The sequence below is a fragment of the Sus scrofa genome, chromosome 7 (genome assembly GCF_054392235.1).
Source record: "Sus scrofa isolate SSC_HxYL_T2T_F1_AM1 chromosome 7, Sscrofa_HxYL_maternal_Yorkshire_Landrace_v2.0, whole genome shotgun sequence".
NCBI lineage: Eukaryota > Metazoa > Chordata > Mammalia > Artiodactyla > Suidae > Sus > Sus scrofa.
In genome coordinates, this window is record NC_139389.1 from 61,320,296 (window position 1) to 61,336,112 (window position 15,817).

Here is a 15,817-nt window from a genome sequence, read left to right on the forward strand (position 1 = left end):
GTAAAGGGTTCTCTTAGTTTGAAAAACCATTTGTAGGAAAGACAGAGGTTCCCAGAACATTCTCAATAGACCCTAAAAGCCAATGAATGCCGCTGGCTCAGAGGAGACCTTGGAGGTGACTCTTGACCAGCATTATGACCGTCCCCTCACCCCTTCAGAAGTACTGCGCTCCTGATTTCATAACCACAGCTCCAAAGTCTAGAGGGGACCTTCCTTGGCCTGCAGGAAACATTGTTCTCCCTCTGAGATGGGACAATGAGACCCTTAGGTGGAGCAAGGTAGGGCCAGGCTCATTTGAAGAGGAATACAAGAGCCTACCTGCGTGGTAAGAAGATTTTTTTATTTGAAATATAGTCTGAGCAACATGAGTGTAGCCGAGAGGAGGAGGGGCTGGCCTGCCCAGGGCAGCAGCAGCCTCTCTAATGGCACAGGAGCAAGAGTACAAATATTCCAATGTCTGTGTGCCCCCAACCCCACTTATCAGGAAAGGCAGAACAGCAGCAGAACAAGGACGCACAGCTCCTGCTGAAGGGGGTCTGCCTCTCGGTGCCTGCCTGCCTTGGCTGCATCTCCTGCTCTCCCGGGTTCCAAACGGAGGTGTGCTGCAAAAATTTCTCCCACCAACACAGAGAGGATGAGCCAGCGTGACAATGAGCTCTCCAGGGCTATTTTGCGGGGAAAGAATCAGAGAAGACAGGAAGGAGGGGCAAGGTGACCAAGGGCCCTCTGCAAGCCAGGCTGGGCGAGCTCTCTGAGAGGGACTGTGCCGACCCCCTCAGCCTGCTCTCAGGCTCTGATGGCAGCAAGAAGGAGAGCTGCTGCTTCAAGGCTAAGGCAGCGAGGGGGAATCTCCCAGAAGAGCACAGCCGCTGAGGGGTGTCAAGCCGAGTTGACAGCATTGGGGCTGGGCCACTTCAGCAGCCTGGGGTTGGAAGGACACAGACAAGAATTGGGGTACCAAGAAGCAGCACAAAGCCATAAATAACAGAAGCGAATTCAGAGCTGTGAGGGTGCTGGGCAACCCTGCATCTCCTGGGGCCCAGGGATGCCCAGCCCCCCTGCAGCTTAGGGCAGACAGTGCTCCAGGGCACAGGCAGCCACACTCACATCAGGGTGGAGCCTTTCTTTTCCCACTGTCCAGAGAGCAGGTGGAGGACACAGCGGCACCACCCTGACTGCACACTGCAAAGCCTCTGGTCACACCTGCGGGCACTGTGTGCGGCTGTCCTGGTCCTGAGAGGCCTGTTGACTCTGAGCATCTCGGGCACTGTCCTTGTCAGGGGCCAGGCCCAGTGACCTCCTTGCCTCTGAATCGCCCAACAGAGGCTCTCCAGCACATTCTTCCAGTCCATTCTCCCTGGTCTCCATGGGCACCTCCTCCCCGGAGCCCTCCTCTGCCTCTGCCGCCTCCGCCTCTTCTTCCTCCTGGTCTCTCACCTTGTGAACAATGAAGAGGTGGCGGCTGAGGGAGCTGGCAGAGGTGTAGCACAAGCCACAGAGGAGACACTGGGCTGTGGAACTGTCCTTCTGGTGCTGAGGTATGTGGCTCTGAAACTCGAGCCCCGAGTCTGTGGCAAAGCTACATTTCGCACACTGGAAAAGGGACTTGTGTCTTTTGGTGGAAGAGACAGTCGAGCCGTTGCTGGTGTCTGGAGCATCCCCCGCTCCGCTGACTGGTCTTTTCAGATGGTTCACCTGAAACAGGAAAGACCATGAGCAGAGTCCGGGCCAAGCCTGAGCCCTCAGGGTCATCCGTACAGCCCAAGGACTTGCAGAATCACCACCCAGGCCAGTTTAGTTTGTTTCTTTCTTTCTTTGCTTTTATTTATTTATTTATTTATTTATTAACTGTAACATATGCATATGGCACAATATTCCAAAGATATGGGAAAAGCATAGAAAAGACTAAGTCCCCCTAGCCAGCTCCCCAGCTCTGCTTTCCAGAGAACATCATGTCACCTGGGCTCTGTGGCTCCCCCCAAAAATATTAAATGCTTACACAAAAATAAAACTATTGTCTTTTACAAAATGTTATTACATGCGCACTTTTCTTCACCCTGATTTTTCCACTTAGCATACATCAGGGTTTGTCTCCATGAATATCCAGAGGCTTCCTTCTCCCAGCATCCACACCTTAATGCACCATAGTGGGGAGAAGAGTCCCCTGGCAGACACTGGGTCAGGCTCCATCTTTGTCACTGCACATGGTGCTACAGTGAACATTCTTAAACACATTTCTTTATGCCCAAAGCCAAAGTTATCCAACAAATAAATCTTAGAAATGGAATTGCTAGATCAATGGCTGTATGCATTTGGCAGAGAAGACAGGGTGTGCATTTTAATCACAGACAGATGTGGCCAAAATGTCAACTGGCACCCCACCTGCTATGTGTGAAAAGGCCTTTGCCGAATAGCACCTTCTCTAAATATGCAATAAAGAACCCCCTGCAAATCCAGGCAGCTCTGTTTCCCAGACGTCCCTACCCTCTGAGGAGCAGCCCCCACCATGGAGTGCAAAGAGCCTACAGTGAGGAGGGACACTAGCCTGCTCCAGAAGTTGACCAGAAATGGGAATAGGGCATGAAATAGGGATGAGGTCATAGGACAAGCGTCCAGGAGAGCAGAAGTCTAGGTCTGGCTCCTCCATAACTACAAGTGGGAGGGGTGGGAGGGGTGACTCATCCAAGCACGGCTCTCCTCACCCAACAGCCAGCCCTGCCTCCCCCACCTCCTAGGACTACAGCAGGGGCAGAAGCAGGTAGGGCACCAATTGTGTGAAATTCCAATGTGTGAAAGTACTCTAATGTCCAGGCCCCCGAGGAGAGGGGCTGCAGTGACAGGGGAGCCATTAGAAAAAGAGTTAACAGGCTGCCCTTGGGTCTTTGTCCCTGTCCTTTATCTGTATGAAGTGTGCAGGCTACAGTGGCCTACATTGAGGGAAGCTGTCACTGCTGGTTGCTCCATTGCCACAATGACAAAGAGGCCCCCTGGAGCCGTCCCAGTGCCCCTCCAGCTCCCGTTCTCACCGGGCAGGCTGATGCAGCAGGCGGGAGCCCCACACTCACCTGAGGGGAATGTCCACCCGGAGGCCTGACTCTGGGCGTCTGGCTCAAGTCGGGGTTTCGGATCCCATGCATAAGGCTGATGTGGCTCTCCAGGAGGGAGGGCCGAGGAAAGCTGGGGCTGTCCTCTGTGCAATACCTGCAAAAGTAGAGCCACAAGAGGTCGTGTGAGGGGACAGGCTGCAGGGCCCAGAGGGGCCAAGAGCAGTGGAACTGCTCTGCCTCCAGGGGAGAGAGTGTGGAGCAGGCAGGGTGACAGACAACAGCAAGTCAGAATATCTGGCTCTGATCTTACTCTCCACTCAGAATATCTGGCTCTGATCTTACTCTCCACTTTCTGATGTCACTGTCCAGAGACCCAAATGCTGGGCTAGTGGTCAGCCTGAAAGAATGGCCTGTCCTGTCCCAAAGCTCAGACAGGTGGTGTTGAAGCTCTCGGCCAGAGAGGGCACACCCACATCTCCATCACCCCTCTCAAACCTCTGGGCGCTCCACTGCTGACTGGCAGTGCGGCCTGGGGTTGGAGAGTTGGGCAGGAGGCAGGCTCCAGGGCTACCAGGCCATAGCTCATTTCTGGCATGCTCTGATTTCTGACCTAGCAACAGCATTATTCCATTAGAAACTTGCTTATGTCTAGGAGTTCCCGTCGTGGCTCAGCTGTTAATGAACCCGACTAGTATCCAAGAAGTTGCAGGTCTGATCCCTGGCCTCGTTCAGTGAGTTAAGGATCTAGTGTTGCCGTGAGTTGTGGTGTAGGTTGCAGACACTGCTTGGATGCCGCATTGCTGTGGCTGTGGCGTAGGCCAGCAGCTGCAGCTCCATTTTGACCCCTGGCCTGGGAACTTCCATATGCCATGGCTGTGGCCCTAAAAAGACAGAAAGACAAAAAGAAAGAAAAAAAACTTGCTTGTGCTTTGTGTTTTGCCTTTGAGCACTGACTGCACAGCAGAGAAAAGCCCCAGTGGTACCATAGACATTCTTGTTGAATTTCAGGCCTCCTGGCTCCCACCTCCAGGGACTCACCCACAAGTGTAGACTTTCTTTACTGTGTCATGGTTGTTGCGGATGTGTTTGCGCAGGCTGTTGGGGGTGTGGAAGGACTGTTCACACTGCCGACACGGGTACCGCTTCAATGTCTATGAGAGATGACGGAATGCAAAGCATCAGAACTATAAGGCAGTTCTGGGCATCTTTCTTCTCAGATGATGTAGGCAAGAAGGGTGCCCCAAGATCTCAAGATCTGTGGTAACCACTCTGCCCCGAGCACCAAGAACCCCAGGACACTGTTTACTCAAGGGGGCTCTGAGCCACAGGGCGGAAGTCCGGAGTCACTGTGCCCAGGTGACCCCGCTTACCCGACCATGGCTCTTTTTCATGTGGGACACATAGCTCTCCCGGTCAGGAACCCACTCCTGGCACTCCTGGCAGGTCCAGCCGGTGTTCCTCAGCCGGGGCCTAGTCTCACCCCTGCGATGGGCTTCAGGCCTGCCCCAGCGGCTAGAAGGCAGGGAGCTGCCCCGAGCAGCCCCACTGGGGGCTGGGGGCTCAGTGGGAACTCGAGAGCCAGGGCGGCTTGAGGACGTGTCTGCTGAAGACTGGAGACTTGACAGCTGGTCCACGTTCCGGGGAACACCGTGCGTGCTCTGGGGATGGGCGAGGGGAAAGGTGCACAGAGTCAGACCCCGGCCTGAGGCGTGTGCCCTTCTCCCCACCCCCTTCCCCAAGGCACCCCACCTTGACGTGCTGCATCAACTCCGGCTTCTGCAGGAACAAGAGCGGGCACTCAGGGCACTTAAAGACGCCCACCTGCACCTTGCTGGCATTCTGGTAAAAATGCTGCTGAATGTGCCTCTTCTTGTTGAAGACCATTTCACAGGAGCACTTATAAATGAGCCTGGTGAGACAAGCCCCACAATATGAGATAACCGAGGCTCTGCTGGAAGAGCCACATGGCCCCTCCACCCCCATCTCTGATCTCTCTGAGCCACTGTGGCTACTCCCCTGACTCGGGATGTTTTTGGTGGACCCCAGGAATTTCTGCTACCAGTCTGCGCTTGCCAGTCCATCCCAACACCTCCCATATAGCACCCAGGCTAATCGGCTCCATCCCACAGGCCTGTTGGCCCCAGAGCTGCACTCACTGGGAGGGTCTGTGGGGCTGAGTGGGATGCTGGGTGGCGCTGTGGTCCGCGGTGCTACTGGCAGTCTTGAAGGCCATGGGGCAGAATGCACATTTGTGGAAAACCTGGCAGTGTCGCTCCTGGATGTGGCTTTTCAGCAAAGCCAAGGTCAAGTGGACGACCCCACAGTGGATGCACCTGGATGACAGAGGTAGGGGTAGGAGGGTAAGAGAGGGGGGAGCAGGCATGTCAGACCTAGAAGTGATGGAAAAGGAGGGATGGAAGACAGGAACAGAGCCATCCCGGGGACTCTCCCTCTCCCCCTCCCTCAGTCTTCTGCCTTCCACATGTACAACCCAAGAGCCTCCTGCTTGCTGTGACCTGCCACAATGCAGTCACCCAAGGCCACCCAAGCCGAAGACCACACCTAGCAGAGAAAGGGGGAGAAAACCTCCCTCCTCCTCACTGGCCAGACAATATTATTCTGCAAACCAAAAAACGTGAGCCTGGCCAAGAGAAGTTAGTGATGGTGGAGAGGGAGGAGAAAGGTTCAAAAATGATATCAATGGAGTCCCCGTCGTGGCTCAGCGGTTAACGAATCTGACTAGCATCCATGAGGACGCAGGTTCAATCCCTGGCCTCACTCAGTAGGTTAAGGATCCCAGCGTTGCCGTGAGCTGTGGTGTAGGTCACAGACGTGGCTTGGATCCTGCGTTGCTGTGGCTGTGTTGTAGGACAGTAGCTACAGCTCCAATTTGACCCCTAGCCTGGAAACCTCCATTTGCTGTGAGTGCGGCGCCAAAAAGCAAAAAAAAAAAAAAAAAAAAAAGAAAAATGACATCAATAGTATCCCCTTAAGTGTGACACAACTGCAGGAGTCCAAGAGGAACTTCAGAAGGAGACTACAGAAGGCCTATGCCTGCCCACAAGCTGGTGCTGACCAGGCAGGGATGGCCATTAATAAAATGAACAGTCAGGAAATGCTATGCTCACTGTTAACAACTATATTAAAACAAACAATCCTAAAAGTCCAGGAAGAAATTCTCCAGAGCAGCACTGTTCAATGGATCCTGCTGTGATGATGGAAATGTTCTACACTGTACGTCCATGAGATTATTTAAATTTGAATTAACAAAATAAAATGGCCAGTTGCACTGGCTACATTCCAAGTGCTCAGAAGCCACATGTGCCTGATGCCATACTGGACAGTGTAGCTCATGAGTGAACTAGTGTCTCCTTGGTGATACTATGGGCAACTTTTTTCCCCCCTACCAATTTGTATTTTCTGAGTTTTATTTAGTGAACATTACCATTTTCATATTATATAAACTGTCTGAAACTATCTTTCTGAAATCAAGGTCTTGGTGGACTCTCCTTTCAACTTCAAAATATTTCTCTATAAATACTGCACTTTCTTTCTTCATTATCGGAGGACGATGTGAACTTCCTCCAAGCCGGTGAGCATCTGATAAGGTTCCTAGACACTCTCATGTGTTCAGTCTTTCTTTCTGCATATCAACACACATACGTCTCATGTATTTTCACACACATGACAAAACAGCTTCTGGAGTTCCCTTGTACCATAGCAGGTTAAGGATCCAGCATTGTCACTGTAGCAGCTCTGGTTGCTGCTGTGGCGCAGGATCAATCCCTGGCCCAGGAACTTCTACATGCTGTGGGGCACGGCCAAAAAAAAAAAGCCAAAACCAAAAAAAAACAAAACAGAAAACACCTTCTCTGCTCCCAGCTATTCCACTACATAATTTTTATCTTCTCTTGTTGCGATATTGCTTGCTCCTGTAACTTTGACACCAAGCAGGCACCAGCTGCTTTAATGAAAGGACTTCGCTTCACTGAACAATTTTTTGACTCCCAAATATTAGCCTTCATTTCAATACATTAACCCATGTACGCAATCCACATAAATCATCAGAGAATCCTTTTTGTTTTTCTTCCTTTCATGTGTGTTTGGTGAGTAGGGATGAGGTCGGTGGAGACAGAATCATTTTTTTTTTTTTTTGCAAACTTGGAAATGATGAGTGCACAGAACCAGAAAGCTGTTCATAACCAAAACGCCAGTGAGCATTCGTTACTAAACGTGTCTGTGTGCTGGAACTTCTATACAAATTACTTACACTTAAATCACATTTTCTTTTCTCTCCTGCTAAACAAAATAGTGACCAGTTCCTAGCACACAGCCATATTTCCATTCCACAAGTAATTATGAGAAGAAAAAAACCCCCGACATATTTCCAAATTCATCTGAAGTGGCCAAGTACACCCAACATGTGTAAAGAATCCCTCAAGTGGCTTTATTTGTGTGGTTTGACCAAACTCTTACAACAGCAATATACATGCGACTAAAAATCCATTCTATTTACTCAGCAGACATTCTTGGAAGAAACTTCAAGGAAAGTAGAACATAAATGGGTAAAAGAACATGTGCCAAGTAGCCTCAGTGAAGGACTGAATACAGCAGGGTTTACAGACTGATTAAAGAAGTGTGCAGAAGAGAAATTCAACTCTATGACACAACTCTTTACAAAACTGTTTAAGAGAAAAGGAGAAAATACACAACTATAGAACCATATACTGTTAAATATATAAAGTTGTAGAAAAGATAAAGAGCAGAAAAATTTTTAGCTTTGCCAATATACAAATAATAAGAAAATATTATTAAAAACAGTCTAAACTTGGTCCCTTATGACATCATCGGTCACTCTCCAAATTATCAACAAAGAGCATAATAGTTTCTTAAATTCTAAAAATATAATACTGTAAAACTCTATAGTACAGCTCAGTGAAATGTAACATAATTTACTAAAAAAACAGAAATACCTAGAGAATGGGAGAAAATATTTGGAAGTCATATATCTGACAAGGGACTCATATCTAGAATACGTAAAGAACTCCTACAAGTCAACAACAAAAAGACAAATAACAGTTTTGGGTTTTGTTTTGTTTTTTGGTTTTTAGTGTTTTTTTTTTTGCTTTTTAGGTTCACACCTGTGGCATATGGAAGTTCTCTGGCTAGAGGTCAAATTGGAGCTGGAGCTGCTGGCCCACGTCACAGCCACAGCAACATGGGATCTGAGCTGCATCTGCAAACTATACCACAGCCTGAAGCAATACTGGATCCTTAACCCCATGAGCAAGGCCAGTATCGAACCGGCATCCTCATTGGATACTAGCCGGGTTCATAACCTGCTGAGCCACAATGGGAACTCCCAAATAACACAATTTTTAAATGGGCAAAGAATCTGAATAAATACTTCTTCAAAGAAAATTTAGAAATGGCTCAAAAGCACAAGAAGATATGCTCAACATCATTATCCTTCCAGGAAATGCAAATCGAAACCATAATGAGATGACTACTTTATACCCACAATGATGACTATAATCCAAAGTCAGACAATAACAAATGTTGGCAAAGATATAAACAAATCGAAACTCTCAGAACTGAAAACATATATGTTACATAGTAACTTGTACATGAATGTTCATTAGCAGCATTATTCATAAGAGTCAAAATGTGGAATCAACCCAAACGTTGATTGGTTGATAACTGGATAAACAAGGTGGTAATCCATACAATGGCATATCATTCAGCCATAAAAAGGAATGAAATATTAACATTTGTAACGTGGATGAATCATGAAAACATTATGCTAAGACTACATATTAAATGATTCCATTTATATGAAATGTCCAAAGGAGGCAAATCTATGTATGAGACAGAAAGTAAATTGGTAGTTATTTAGGTCTGGGTGGATGAGAGGATTGCAAATACAGGGTTTCTTTTTGGGTGATGAAAATATTCTAAAATTGACTGTGGTGACTGTACAACTCTGTGAATACAGTAAAAACCACCAAATATGGAGTTCCCATCGTGGCTCGGTGGTTAGCGAATCTGACTAGAACCAAGAGGTTTCGGGTTCAATCCCTGGGCTTGCTCAGTGGGTTAAGGATCCGGTATTGCCATGAGCTGTGGTGTAGGTTGCAGACGCAGTTTGGATCCCACGTTGCTGTGGCTATGGTGTCTGCCGGCGGCTATGGCTCCGATTTGACCCCTAGCCTGGGAACCTCCATATGCCACGGGAAGCGGCCCTAGAAAAGGCAAAAAGACAAAAAAAAAAAAAAAAAAAAAAAACCACCGAATAGGACACTGAATAGGGTGAATAAGATGGTACGTGAATTACATCTGAATAAAGATGTTACCAAAAAAATGTGTATTAGTAAGAGTTCCTGTCATGGCTCAGCGGAAACGAATCTCACTAGTATCCATGAGGAGGCAGGTTCGATCCCTGGCCTCACTCAGTGGGTTAAGGATCCAGCAATGACGTGAGCTGTGATGTAGGTCGCAGATGTGGCTTGTATCCCACATTGCTGTGACTGTGGTGTAGGCCAGCAGCTGGAGCTCCAATTAGACCCTTACCCTGGGAACTTCCATATGCCGCAGGTGCAGCCCTAAAAAGACCAAAAAAATGAATATTAATAATTGAAGATCTTAACTATAATCAATATTATGTTGGTGTGTCTATCTTCTGAGTTCAACCATAGATTTTTGAAGATTTTATGTCGATGTCTTCAGTAATCCCTCTAGCTGAATCATAATACTTTTTGTCTGATATTTTGTATAAAAAGGCTTGATAAACTAAATTTCCTTTAAGATATTTGGTTTCTTTTTACCCTTACAGAAGAAAGTAAAAATACTTAATTAAAAGACAAAAAATGGGAGTTCCCACTGTGGCTCAGCAGTTAACAAAACTGACTAGCATCTGTGAGGATGTGGGTTCAATCCCTGGCCTTGCTCAATGGGTTAAGGACCCAGCGTTGCTGTGAGCTATGATGTAGGTCGCAGATGTGGCTCGGATAGTGTGTTGTTCTGGCTATGGCGTAGGCCAGCGGATACAGCTCCAATTCGACCCCTAGCCTGGGAACCTCCATGGGCCAAGGGTTTGGCCCTAAAGAGACAAAAAGACAAAAAAAAAAAAAAAAAAAAAAAAAAATGCTGTTAATCTATCTGTGTTACTGAAAATTTCTTGGATTCAAGACTCAAATATAAAAATTAAAGTGTTGATTGTATTGTTATTAGATTCAATTTGATCTTGAAACAAGCAGCATACACTTAAATCAAAATTAGAAAGCTATTTTCAAATGTTGCAGGATACTGCCAAAAACACATGTTCAGGTAGTGTTTGTTTTAAAAATGTAGCCAGGGATGCTGCCAAGCAAGCAATGTTCTTCTGCAACATGGTGGCAAGCGCTTTGTATAACCCCGTCTCCAGATTGTTTAGCTTCCCACACACTTCAGCTTCTCCATTCTCCATAACATGCAATTTGGAAATGCTTCTACCAAGAGAGAAACATGGGGATGATCACTAAACCCTCCCCATCCCTCAACCAGTAAGGGTGCAAGCTTTCATCAAGCCCTAATACTCCTACTTCATAAATCTCCCCAGATTTACCCTCTCTTCATCTCCACAGCCATCCTTTAGCTGAATCCTTCAGAGTCTCAACTGGACTATCACACTTGCTTCTTAACCAGTCCCAAGTCTCTCCCTCTCTAATACATATGTCAGCTTCCAGAAAGATCTTTGTGAAACACAGATCTAACCGGATCACTCCTCTGCTACAAATCTTTCTGTAGCTCCTCATTGCCCACTGGATAAAGTCCAACTGTCTACCAAGGAATACAAAGTCTTACACGGCCTAGCCAACACCCTAGTCTCATTTTTCACCCTCCCTCCAGTTCATCCTGACCTACATCTATAGAATTGCTTGTCATTCTTAGAACTCCTTCTGTGTGTGCTGGTATCCTTGCCTATACCCTTGCCAGATATGCTATTCCTCTTTTTTTTCCTTTTTAGGGCCACACTTGGGGCATACGGAAGTTTCCAGGCTAGGGGTCAAATCAGAGCTGCAGCTGTAGGCCTACACCACAGCCACAGCAACACCAGACCAGAGCTGCATCTGTAACCTATGCCACACCTCGCGGCAATACCGGATCCCTAACCCACTGAGCGAGGCCAGGGACTGAACCTGCATCCTCGTGGATACTAGTCGGGTTCTTAACCCATTGAGCCACAACAGGAACTCCCTATCCTCCTTTCTGATATCTAAAAACCTCCTAATATCTCCTCTATGAAGCTTTCCTGATCATTCCTCAACTGTGGGCCTTAGTATTCTGAATCATAATTATTTGTATATACATGTTTGTAGCCTATCAGACCTGAGAGTAGAAGCTGAATCTTCTTTTTTATTTTTTGGTTTTGTCTTTTTTTTTTTTTTTTTTTTTTAGGGCTGCCCCCACAGCATATGGAGATTCCCAGGCTAGGGGTCTTATTGGAGCTACAGCTGCCGGCCTATGCCACAGCTCATGGCAATGCCAGATCCTTAACACACTGAGCAAGGCCAGGGATTGAACCCGCAACCTCATGGTTCCTAGTCGGATTCGTTAACCACTGCGCCACGACGGGAACTCCCAGAAGCTGAATCTTAACCATCTTTGTATCCTGAGTGTCTGGCTCAATGCTAAAAATACTAAGTACTCAGAAAATTTTATTAAATGAACTAAATCAATACAAAATTTTAACACTAAAGAGAAGAAAACCTTAGTAAACTTCGGCAAATTTAACTTTCTGAAGTATAAGTGATCAAGTAAAACATCAGATGTAGAAACTCCAAAGCAAGTCAACCAGTAAAGGAGACCTATGTCACTGTAACATTACATTACAGATCAATGAATTTTGGAGGGAGCATTCTCTCTCATTTTGATCTTTCTCTCTCTCTTTTTTCTTTCTTTGTCTTTTTAGGGCCGCACCCAAGGCATATGGAGGTTCCCAGGCTACAGGTCGATCAAATCAGAGCTGTAGCCGCTGGCCTATGCCACAGTCACAGCAAGGCCAGATCCAAGCCACGTCTATGACCTACACCACACCTCATGGCAACACTGGATCCTTAACCCACTGAGCAAGGCCAGGAATCAAACCTGTGTCCTCATGGATACTAGTCAGATTCGTTTCTGCTGAGCCACAATTGGAACTCCCTGAAAATGACTTCTTGCTTATATTTGTTTAACGCAATGGAAAAGATTCAGTTTAAAATAGAATTTTCTTGGTTTCACCATGAAGCTGATCATTTTTTCCATTTTCAAGTTTTGCTTGCTTCTCACAAACTGACAAAAACTAGTCAACATAAAGATACTAGATAGAGCCCTTGGAGTTGGCATCTTGCAACTCCACTTGTTAACAAAAATTGAGAACATTTGAAAGTACTGAAATTTGCAAATATATTTTGGAAGTAATACTTTAAACGTCTGTCCACATACCAATCAACATTCTTGTCTTATTAGGCTGGAACCCAGGCCTTTTAAGACCAAAACTCAGTCTTAAATGAGTTCTGGACCAGAAAAAGAATGAGACACTGGGCAAGCTCAGGACAGCGAGCCAGGTAGCACCCACCTGTAGCCCACCTTGCGGGCATAGTGCAGGCAATTCTCCTTTACGTGGGTCTGGAAGTAGGCAGAGCGACAGAGGGCTCCACACTCCGGACAACAGTAGGGGGACTTGTGGGCGTGGATCCGCTGGTGGGCACAGAAACTGCACTGGTTGGGTAGCAGCATCTGGCACACCTGGCAAGTCTAGGAAAGAACACCAAGAAAGCAGTTCACGCAGGAGCCCCAGGCCTGTAGCTCCCCAGTCAGAGCTGTCTGGTTTTCCTAGGACACAGGTCAGAATGACCTCCTCCCCCAGTCATTCTCTCTTCCAACTCTCCTGTGATTCTATGACATCCGAAAGCCTCATTAAGTGGTGATAATGACACCCAAACTAGCTTTCCCTCTCACCTTGTTTTCAGACCTGACCTTATTTTCCCAAAGATGAGTCCTACATCTAGGACTCTGGGTACTTCTTCTGGCTTAGCCGAGGATCAAGTCCGCCCCAAGGCACTTCTTAAATTCTAAGACCTCATGACCCTGCCAAATTCACCAGGGGCTCTGCCCTAGCTCAGCAGGTTCCCACTTAGCACCTTCAAGAAGACGGTTCAGGGACTTCCAAAGTAGACCTGAGCCTACCCTGGTTACTCTTCAGAAGCCCCAATGCAGACTGACCAAGTTTCCATCTCCTCGGCCCTCTCTGCCCACTCTGGGGGGGTGTCCTGAGCCACAACTGAACACATACACCCAGAGAAATGGGCAGAATAGGCAGCAGCTCCTTTGCTCTCAGCCCCAGAAGAGAACCAGAGGCTAACAAGACCTACAGGCAGACTCTCTGAAGCTCTCCAATGGGGAGGGCCCAGAAAGCCAGTGGGGGAAAGCCAGAGACTGAGCTGGTGTCTGCCATCGGAAGAAGTCCTCCTTAGTGAAAAGAGGACAACTGTACTACTCACTGAAAAGGCCACTGACCCAGGGTGAGAGGAGTGTTCAGAGGGATAAGTTGTTAGGGAGGACAGGAAAAGATCTCTGCTTTAATCAGCAATATCCAGAACATGATGCCTCTACAGGGCAAACAAACCAATTTTTTCAACAAATAAAATTTCGAGGGGGGGAAAAAAACAAGACAAAGAAGGAAGGGGAACTTAGAGATAAAAGGGACTTAAAAGAACTTTTCAACAATTGGAATGTACAGCCCTTATTTGGATCCTGATTCAAGCAAGCCACGTGTACAGACATTTTAACACTGACCTAATGATAATATTGAAACGTTTGACATTTGATATTAAGATTTTTTGGGGGGAGTGGTCAGAAGTTCCCAGGCCAGGGATCAAACTCATACCACGGCAGTGACCCAAGACAGAGCAGTGACAATGCTGGACCCATAATTGCTGAGCCACCTGGGAACTCCTGATATTAAGATTTGATAATAAGGAATTATTAATAATATTGAGATGTGATGATTACATCTATGTTTTTTTGAGGAAAAAACATTATCTTTTAGATACATATACTAAAACGTAACAGATACTATAATGCTGGGATATGTTTAAAAACAATATACGGGGGTGGGGTGAATAATAAAAATGAAATAAGATGGGCCACTGAGTTGGTAACTGTTAAAAGAAGGTTCCCACCAACAGTGCAGGAGGGTTCCCTTTTCTCCAAATCCCCTCCAGCATTTGTTATTTGTGGACTTATTAATGATGGCCATTCTGACTGTTATGAGGTGGTATCTCATGGTAGTTTTGATTTGCATTTCTCTAATAATCAGTGATGCTGAGCATTGTTTCAAGTTTTTGTTGACCATCTGTTAATGTGAGAAAAAAGAATGTATACATGTATGTGTAATTGGGTCACCATGCTGTACAGTAGAGAAAAAAAAAAAAAATATATATATATATATATATATATATATATAAATAAATGATAACAAAAAAAGAAAAAAAAGGAGTTCCCGTCGTGGCTCAGTGGTTAGAGAATCCGACTAGGAACCATGAGGCTTCGGGTTCTATCCCTGGCCTTGCTCAGTGGGTTAAGGATCCTGCGTTGCTGTGGCTGTGGTGTAGGCCGGCAGCCACAGCTCCGATTAGATCCCTAGCCTGGGAACTTACATATACCGCAGGTGCGGCCCTAGAAAAGACAAAAAAAAAAAAAAAAAAAAGAAGAAGAAGGTTCATTAGGGTTTGATCCCCAGTCCAGGACAGTGGGTTAAAAGATCTGGCATTGCTGCAGTTGCAGTGTAGGTTGCAGCTGAGGCTTGGATTCAATTCCTGGCCAGGGAACCTCCATGTGCCACAGGTGCTGCCCCTTAAAAAAGAAAGGAGGAGTTCCTGTTGTGACACAATGGAAACAAATCCAACTAGTATCCATGAGGATGCAGGTTTGATCCCTGGTCTCACTCTGTGGGTCTGGGATCTGTCATTGCTGTGAGCTGTGATGTAGGTCACAGATGCGGCTTGGATCCTGCATTGCTATGGCTGTGGTGTAGGCCAGCAGCTGTAGCTCCAATTTGACCCCTAGCCCGGGAATTTTCTTCATATGCCATGGATGCAGCCCTGTTAAAAAAAAAAAAAAAGCTAAATAAATAAATGAGTGAGGATGGTTTATTATACCATTCTTTCTACTTTTATATATGTTTGGGACACCCCATAATAAAAAAGTTTTGTTGCTGTTGTTTTGTATTGTTCTGGGTGTAGAAGAGTAAGTATGCTACAATTTACCTAAGAAAGGAGGAAACAATCTCTCTTTCTCATACACATACACACAAATGCACATGCATTTCCTTGTATTTGCAAAAAAGAAGCAATATAACAATAAACCAAAAGCAAATAAAAATGGTTATCTATGGGGAAGGAAGGAACAGGATAGAAGCAAAACTTTTATGAATTTATCTTCTGAATGTTACATAATTTTAACTTTGGAATCACATAAATGTTTACATAATTTAAAAAATATAACAGTTAAACTAAACAAACAAGAGCATTCCCCAAAATTTAAAAACAGAAACTACCTCACTATGTATAAGTTGGTGACATAACCATGTAGAGAAAAAAATTCTTCCCAGTGACTTTATTTTTGCTTTGTTTTGTTTTTGGCCACGCCTGGGGAATGCAGAAATTCCCAGGCCAGAGACTGAACCTGCGCCACAGCAGCGACCCACGTGGCTACAGTGACAATGCTAGAACCTTAACCTGTTGCAC

General features: G+C 46.2%; 1 protein-coding gene across 8 annotated transcripts in view; it reads right to left on the reverse strand.

Annotated features, from left to right (window-relative positions):
- Window positions 1-319: 319 nt before the first annotated feature.
- Window positions 320-15,817, reverse strand: part of ZNF592 (zinc finger protein 592) — a 59,982-nt gene continuing 44,484 nt past the window's right edge. For 4 of the 8 annotated variants that reach the window (XM_084968461.1, XM_021098903.2, XM_021098901.2 and 1 more), the window contains 7 exons: window positions 12,646-12,824; window positions 5,204-5,380; window positions 4,797-4,956; window positions 4,418-4,705; window positions 4,086-4,198; window positions 3,066-3,201; window positions 320-1,695 (listed from right to left, as the gene is read on the reverse strand). In XM_084968461.1, the coding sequence (XP_084824587.1) occupies window positions 1,198-1,695; window positions 3,066-3,201; window positions 4,086-4,198; window positions 4,418-4,705; window positions 4,797-4,956; window positions 5,204-5,380; window positions 12,646-12,824 (1,551 nt within the window). In that variant the 3' untranslated portion in view covers window positions 320-1,197. Of the gene's footprint in view, window positions 1,696-3,065; window positions 3,202-4,085; window positions 4,199-4,417; window positions 4,706-4,796; window positions 4,957-5,203; window positions 5,381-12,645; window positions 12,825-15,817 lie in introns of those variants that run through there. The other 4 variants (XR_014810387.1, XR_014810389.1, XR_014810388.1 and 1 more) reach the window with 2 other exon arrangements.